At 56.5% G+C, this 8510-nt stretch overlaps 1 protein-coding gene across 1 annotated transcript in view; it reads right to left on the reverse strand.

Annotated features, from left to right (window-relative positions):
* LOC144676408 (inter-alpha-trypsin inhibitor heavy chain H6-like) overlaps window positions 1–8510 on the reverse strand; it is a 34965-nt gene that overhangs the window by 25167 nt on the left and 1288 nt on the right. Inside the window, exons 2-3 of the mRNA XM_078536829.1 lie at window positions 7293–7447; window positions 6940–7050 (exon numbers count right to left, since the gene is read on the reverse strand). Of these exons, the coding sequence (XP_078392955.1) occupies window positions 6940–7050; window positions 7293–7447 (266 nt within the window). The remainder of the gene's footprint in view (window positions 1–6939; window positions 7051–7292; window positions 7448–8510) is intronic.

Raw genomic sequence — 8510 nt, forward strand, 5'->3', positions numbered from 1 at the left:
CCGCGATTCCACGCCGGCCGGCCGATTAACGGGTCCCCTTAAGGCCGGACGGGCCTCGAGAAATGGCGGACAACCGGGCCGCTCTATCGAGCTTAATCGCGGACGGGGCGCTCGTCCAGCTTTAGCGAAAGATCGCCTGAGCGCCCAGCGGCCTCAGGACGCTCGCCCGACGCCGTCTCGCGCAAGTTTACGCCCGTTCGGGTCCTGCCCGTGGCGAGGGTCGTGTAAAACTCTGGCCACGCAAGCCAAAGGCTGACCGAAGTCCCTCGGGCCTACTGGCCCCGCATCTCCGAAGAAAGTGGCCGGAAGCGATAACGATGGGCCTCGGTCGTCGTCTTCTGAAACTCTTGGCTTGGTGAGGCCGAGGCGTAGAATACGAGAGCAAAGGGGTGGTGGGGGGGTGGTTGGGGCTGTATCAAACGCTGGTTAGGCCACAACTGGAGTACCGCGTGCAGTCCTGGTCGCCCACTTTATGGGAAGGATGTGACTGCGCCGCAGAGGAGATTGACCAGGAGGCTGCCTTGGGCTGGAGGGTCTGAGCTATGAGGAAAGGTTGGATAGGCTGGGGTTGGTTTCCTTGGAGCAGCAAAGGTTGAGAGGGGACCTGATAGGAGGTGTGTAAGATTATCAGGGGCATAGATAGGGTGGATAGAAAGGCACTTTTCCCAATAGTAGAGGGGTCAATAACCAGGGGGCATAGGTTTAAGGTAAGAGGTAGAAAGCTAAGAGGGGAGTTGAGGAGAAATTTTTTCACCCAGAGGGTGGCGGGAGTCTGGAACTCACTGCCTGAGAGGGTGGTTGAGTCAGAAACTCTCATAACATTTAAGAAGTATTTAGATATTCACTTGCATTGCCGTAGCCTCCAGGGCTGTGGGCCAAGCGCTGGACTATGGGATTAGCGTAGTCAGATCTTGGTTGACCAGTGCAGACATGACGGGCTGAATGGCCTCCTTCTGCGCTGTAAACATCGATGAGTTTATGAGTCTATAATTCCGTTAATCCAGAAAGGAGGGAGACAGATAGCAGGAAACTATAAGCCAGTTAATCAAACATCCGTCACTGGGAAAGTTCGGGAGGTAGAAGCAGGACATTTCGAAAATCATAACACAATCGGGCAGAGTCACCATGGTTTTGTGAAAGGGATATCGCCTCTGACAGGTTTATGAGAGCTCTTTGAGGATGTACCAAGCAGGGTTGATAAAGGGGAACCAGAAGATGTGGTGCTTTTAGATTTCCAAACGAATTTGATAAGGTGCAACGTCAAAGGTTACTGTGCAAGGTAAGAGTTCAAGGTGTCAGGGGTGGCCTATTAGCATGGATAGAGGGCTAAATAACAGGAAGCGGAGTCGGGATAAATGGGTCATTTTCGGGTTGGCAAAGAGTATCTAGTGGAGCGCTGGGTCAGTGCTGGGGCCTCAGCTACTTACAATCTATATGAGTGACTTGGGGGAAAGGGTCTCACTGTGTTGTAGACAGATTTGTGGATGATACAGAGATAGGTAGGAAAGTAAGTTGTGAGGAGGATTCAAAGAGTCTGAAAGGAGTTATTGATGGGTTAAATGGGCAAACATTTGGCAGGCGGAGTGTAACATGGGAAAATGTGAACTTGTCCACTTTGGCAGGAAGAATAGAGAAGCAGGATAGTATTGAAATGGAGAGAGAGACTGCAGAACACTGCGGTGCAGAGGGATCTGGGTGTCCTGGTCCATGAATCGCAAATTAGTTGGTATGCAGATGCAGCAAATGATTAGAAAGGCAAATGTCCTTTATTGCGAGGGGTGGGGGATGGAGTATAAAAGTGGGGAAGTCTTGCTACAACTGGACAGGGCGTTGGTGAGGACGCTCCTGGGGCACTGTGGACAGTTCTGGTCCCCTCACGTCAGGAGGGACAGACTCGCGTCGGAAGCCGTTCAGAGAAGGTTCACTCGGCCGATTCCTGGGACGAAGTGGGGTTTGTCTTATGAGGAAAGGTTGAGCAGGTTGGGCCTCTACCCCATTGGAATTTAGAAGAATGAGAGGTGATCTTATTGAAACATATCAGATTCTGAGGGGAGGGGGTTTGACAGGGTGGATGCTGAGGGGATCTTTCCCCCCACCCTCTCGTGGGGGTGAATCTAGAACGAGGGGAGGAGGGGGGCACAGTTTCAGAATGAGGGGTCTCCCATTGAAGACGGAGATGAGGAGGAATTTCTTCTCTCAGAGGGTGGTCAGTCTGTGGAATTCTCTCCCCCCCCAGAGAGCAGTGGGGGCCGGGTCACTGAATATATTCAAGGCCGAGTGAGACAGATTTCTGATCGACGAGGGGGGAGTCGAGGGTGATGAGGGGGATGGACAGGAAAGTGGAGTTGAGGAACAATCAGATCAGCCACGATCTTATCGAATGGGGGAGCAGAATCGAGGGGCCGAATGACCTCACTCAGGCTCTTATTTTTTACGAACTTTTAACAAATTCGGCCGTTCCTTCACTGTCGCCGGGTCAAAATCCTGGAACTCCCTCCCTAACAGCGCGGTGGGTGTACCTACACCACACGGGGACTGCAGCGGCTCAAGAAGGCGGCTCACCCCCCACCTTCTCAAGGGGGCAATTAGGGATGGGCAATAAATGCTGGGCCCGGCCAGTGACCCCCTCATGATTGAGTGACATGTTCCGACGTTCTAATATCTCTCTCTCTGAGCAGCACCCCTCCCAGGGGGGCCCTCCTTTAAGAAGGGTCGCCCGATGAGCTGCCTATGATTAAAGGCAGAGTATTCTCACCTCTCCAACATCGTCTGCAACCGGCCTTTTCCCTCCTGGTCGCCCTTCCACAACCCGTGAACATTACCTCACTATAACTCTGCTCCATAACTCTCCCTGCACACTAACTCACACCGAGTCCCCTTCACCTGTCACCCCCTGTGAGCGCTGACACACACTGGCCCCTGGTAAAATTCACATCCTCATTTCCAAATCCCTCCTCAACGCCCCTCCCTATCTCTGTAACCTCCTCAAACCCCTACACCCCTCCCTATCTCTGTAACCTCCTCAAACCCCTACAACCCTCCCTATCTCTGTAACCTCCTCAAACCCCTACAACCCTCCCTATCTCTGTCACCTCCTCCAGCCCCTACAACCCTCCCTATCTCTGTAACCTCCTCCAGCCCCTACAACCCTCTCTATCTCTGGAACCTCCTCCAGCCCCTACAACCCTCCCTATCTCTGTAACCTCCTCCAGCCCCTACAACCCTCCCTATCTCTGTAACCTCCTCCAGCCCCTACAACCCCCCCATCTCTGTAACCTCCTCCAGCCCCTACAACCCTCCCTATCTCTGTAACCTCCTCCAGCCCCAACAACCCTCCCTATCTCTGTAACCTCCTCCAGCACCTACAACCCTCCCTATCTCTGTAACCTCCTCCAGCCCCTACAACCCTCCCTATCTCTGTAACCTCCTCCAGCACCTACAACCCTCCCTATCTCTGTAACCTCCTCCAGCCCCTACAACCCTCCCTATCTCTGTAACCTCCTCCAGCCCCTACAACCCTCCCTATCTCTGTAACCTGCTCCAGCCCCTACAACCCTCCCTATCTCTGTAACCTCCTCCAGCCCCTACAACCCTCCCTATCTCTGTAACCTCCTCCAGCCCCTACAACCCTCCCTATCTCTGTAACCGCCTCCAGCCCCTACAACCCTCCCTATCTCTGTAACCTCCTCCAGCCCCTACACCCCTCCCTATCTCTGTAACCTCCTCCAGCCCCCTACAACCCTCCCTATCTCTGTAACCTCCTCCAGCCCCTACAACCCTCCCTATCTCTGTAACCTCCTCCAGCCCCTACAACCCTCCCTATCTCTGTAACCGCCTCCAGCCCCTACAACCCTCCCTATCTCTGTAACCTCCTCCAGCCCCTACACCCCTCCCTATCTCTGTAACCTCCTCCAGCCCCCTACAACCCTCCCTATCTCTGTAACCTCCTCCAGCCCCTACAACCCTCTCTATCTCTGTAACCTCCTCCAGCCCTCTACAACCCTCCCTATCCCTGCAACCTCCTACAACCCTCCGAGATCTCTGTGCTCCTCCAATTCCGGCCTCTCGAGCATCCCCCGATTCCCATCGCTCCGCCATTGGCGGCCGTGCCTTCAGCTGCCTGGGGGTGGGCCCTGAGCTCTGGAATTCCCTCCCTAAACCTCTCCACCTCCCTCTCCCTCTCTCTCTCTCTCTCTCCCTCTTTCTCTCTCCCTCACTCCCTCTATCCCCCATCTCCTCCTTTAAGACGCTCCTTAAAAACCAGCCTCTCTGACCGAGCTTTGGGGTCACCTGTCCCTAATATCCCCGCGTGTGTCTGGGGGTCAGGTTCTGTCCGATTGACCATCCTGTGACCCTGGGGAAACTATTACTGTTCAGTGCAAGTCAACATTATGTCTTAAGGCATCTTGTTTGGTTAAACTGCACAGGAACAGGAGGAGGCCCATTCAGCCCCTCTCGAGCCTGTTACACAGGAACAGGAGGAGGCCCATTCAGCCCCTCTCGAGCCTGTTACACAGGAACAGGAGGAGGCCCATTCAGCCCCTCTCGAGCCTGTTACACAGGAACAGGAGGAGGCCCATTCAGCCCCTCTCGAGCCTGTTACACAGGAACAGGAGGAGGTCCATTCAGCCCCTCTCGAGCCTGTTACACAGGAACAGGAGGAGGCCCATTCAGCCCCTCTCGAGCCTGTTACACAGGAACAGGAGGAGGCCCATTCAGCCCCTCTTGAGCCTGTTACACAGGAACAGGAGGAGGCCCATTCAGCCCCTCTCGAGCCTGTTACACAGGAACAGGAGGAGGCCCATTCAGCCCCTCTTGAGCCTGTTACACAGGAACAGGAGGAGGCCCCATTCAGCCCCTCTCGAGCCTGTTACACAGGAACAGGAGGAGGCCATTCAGCCCCTCTCGAGCCTGTTACACAGGAACAGGAGGAGGCCCATTCAGCCCCTCTCGAGCCTGTTACACAGGAACAGGAGGAGGCCCATTCAGCCCCTCTCGAGCCTGTTACATAGGAACAGGTGGAGGCCATTCAGCCCCTCGAGCCTGTTACACAGGAACAGGAGGAGGCCATTCAGCCCTTCGAGCCTCCTGCCATCCATTGAGATCATGTTCTGACCTGTGACCTATCTCCATCTACCCTCCTTCGCCCCGTATCCCTCAATACCCTTTGGTTAACAAAAATCTCTCAATCTCCCAGGTTTAAAACTAACGGACCCGGCATCGATGGCCGTTTGGGGGAAGCGAGTTCCAAACTCCGACCACCCTTTGTGTGTAGGAGCCTTTCCTCATTTCACTCCTGAAGGGTCTGCCTCTCCTTTCCAGACTCTGTCCCCTCGTCCCAGACTCACCCCTCACCCCCACCCCCACCCCCGACCAGCAGGAAACGGGGTCTCTCTCTCTCTATCGACCCTCTCAGCTCCCCCGCCCCGGAATATCTCGAAAACATCGATCCAATCACCCCCGGGACCGTCTACATCCCAGGGAGCACAGGCCCCAGTTTGCGTTTAATCTCTCCTCGGGATTCAACCCTCGGAGTCCCCGGATCGTTCCGGTAAATCTACCCTGAGCTCCCCCCACCGACCGAGGTCAGTGTCCCCTTCCTGAGGGGTGTGGGGGGCCCAGAGACCCTCACAGTCACTCCAGGTGCTGGTCTAACTAGGCACCGGGAGTAGTGAGGGCTCAGTTTAAGTACCATTCGCTGCTGGGTGATATATTGGTCGTGGGAAAGGCTGTGAAGCGAGAGACAGGGATGTGTCCAAGGAGAACGAACCCCATGAAAACTGTTCTAATTATCTGAGAGAATCTCAGGCCCACAGGGGATCTGATCCAGGTCTGTAGAGCAAAGCAAGTGCTGCATAATGTCACTGTTGCTTAGTCCCAGGACTGAGGGAGCGCCGCACTGTCGGAGGGTCAGTGCTGAGGGAGCGCCGCACTGTCGGAGGGTCGGTGCTGAGGGATCGCCGCACTGTCGGAGGGTCGGTGCTGAGGGAGCGCCGCACTGTCGGAGGGTCAGTGCTGAGGGAGCGCCGCATTGTCGGAGGGTCAGTGCTGAGGAAGCGCCGCACTGTCGGAGATTCAGTGCTGAGGGAGCGCCGCACTGTCGGAGGGTCAGCGCTGAGGGAGCGCCGCACTGTGGGAGGGTCAGTGCTGAGGGAACGCCGCGCTGTCGGAGGGTCAGTGCTGAGGGAGCGCCGCACTGTCGGAGGGTCAGTGCTGAGGGAGCCCCGCGCTGCCGGAGGGTCAGTGCTGAGGGAGCGCCGCACTGACGGAGGGTCAGTGCTGAGGGAGCGCCGCACTGTCGGAGGGTCAGTGCTGAGGGAGCACCGCCCTGTTGGAGGGTCAGTGCTGAGGGAGCGCCGCACTGTCGGAGGGTCAGTGCTGAGGGAGCACCGCACTGTCGGAGGGTCAGTGCTGAGGGAGCGCCGCCCTGTCGGAGGGTCAGTGCTGAGGGAGTGCGGGACTGTCAGAGGTGCTGTGTTTGACAGGGAGACATTAAACCTGAGGACCAGCCTGCCCTCTCAGGTGGATGTAGAAGATCCCGCGGCCGCAATTGAGAGAAGAGGTGGAGGATGTTGGGGGGTGGGGGCAGCAGTGAGCGGTGGGGGTGGGGGATGTTGTGGGGTGGGCAGCAGTGAGCGGTGGGGGTGGGGGATGTTATGGTGGGGGGTGCGGCAGTGAGCAGTGGGGGTGGGGGGGTGAGTTCACCCCTGTGGCCACAATTCATTCCTCAACCCAACCTGCAGTGGAGAACGAGATGACCCAGGTCCAGTCTCAGCTAGTTCCTTGGTGGGATCGCGCTGTGCGAAAAACCGGGGGGCTGGGTTTTGCCCGCGTGTAAATGGCCCGTGCGGGGGCTGGGCAGATGGCTGGGCGGCCCTCGGGGGTGAGGGAGAGAGGGGGCCAGCGTGACGGAGGTCCCCTCTCCCAGGCGCCCGTTACCTGGTGGCGATGTGAGCTGCTGTGTGTCCCCTCGCTCGCGCAGCTTCGTAAGCACGCCTGGCTTCCTCCTTCTCCTTTACCTCCGCCACGTAGACCTTCCCCTCGATTGTCCTGGAGCAGGGCGGGTCGGGAGCGAGGGACAGAGGGAGAGAGAGAGAGAGAGAGACGGAGAGAGAGACAGAGAGAGAGACGGAGAGAGAGACAATTTAATATAAGGTGAATTCGAGGGAACTGACTATATCTCCACTGATGTTAATCCAGCTCCCACACACTGTCACTCTGTAACTGCCCTCTCCCCCTGCCAGTTCCTTGGTGATGTGGATGTGATGGTGCATCGAGGCTGCGACACTTACAGGGTGAAGTTGGAGATGAAGGCATCGGGTGGAAGATCCATGTCGAAAATGGCTTCCTGTGCGTCGGAGCCAGGATTGTGGACCGCGCTCTGCACTGTGGTCAGCGCGTATCTGGAGATTACCGTGGACTTTATCAGGAAGTCAGTGATCACCGGCTGGAGGGTGAAAGTGTTTTGCGTGAGTTGGAAATTCAGAAGGTAAGTAACTTTCTTATGAAATGTCCCACAACAGGAATAAAAGATAAAGATGCCTTAAAAATGCAACCTCTTATCAATGACAACCAGAGTGAGGCGCTCCCTCAGCACTGACCCTCCGACAGAGCGGCGCTCCCTCAGCGCTGACCCTCCGACAGTGCGGCGCTCCCTCAGCGCTGACCCTCCGACAGTGCGGCGCTCCCTCAGCGCTGACCCTCCGACAGTGCGGCGCTCCCTCAGTACTGACCCTCTGACAGTGCGGCGCGCCCTCAGCACTGACCCTCCGACAGTGCGGCGATCCCTCAGCACTGACCCTCTGACAGTGCGGCGCTCCCTCAGCACTGACCCTCTGACAGTGCGGCACTCCCTCAGCACTGACCCTCCGACAGTGCGGCGCTCCCTCAGCTCTGACCCTCCGACAGTGCGGCGTTCTCTCAGCACTGACCCTCCGACAGTGCGGCGCTCCCTCAGCACTGACCCTCCGACATGCGGCACTCCCTCAGCCCTGACCCTCCCACAGTGTGGCGCTCCCTCAGCGCCAACCCTCCGACAGTGTGGCGCTCCCACAGTACCATACTGACCCTGTGAGATGGTGAAATTGCTGAGATTCAGCCCCTGTAGTGGGGTGTACATCATGCTGAGGGAACCATAGGGCCCTCATCAACTTTACATGTTTTGCAAAGCATTCCTGGCTTCGTTTTACTCAGTGTTAAGTGGATCAAAAGCATGGAGAATACCTCAAATCAACTCCCCTGGGCTATGTCAGTATAACAGTTCATAGATACAGGCTTGGCACAAAAAACATAGGCATACTGTTCTCGGTCTGGGTGAGGTTGCAGTTTGCAGATGTTGAGTCAATTCCCAGCATAGAATGGAACCTCAACCCAACACTTCCTCAATCTCAGCAAACTGAACCGACTTACACACTCTCAGGACAGGTACAGCACGGGGTTAGATACAGAGTAAAGCTCCCTCTACACTGTCCCCATCAAACACTCCCAGGACAGGTACAGCACGGGGTTAG

Source organism: Cetorhinus maximus, unplaced genomic scaffold (assembly GCF_964194155.1).
Source record: "Cetorhinus maximus unplaced genomic scaffold, sCetMax3.hap1.1 HAP1_SCAFFOLD_1574, whole genome shotgun sequence".
In the NCBI taxonomy this organism is placed as follows: Eukaryota; Metazoa; Chordata; class Chondrichthyes; order Lamniformes; family Cetorhinidae; genus Cetorhinus; species Cetorhinus maximus.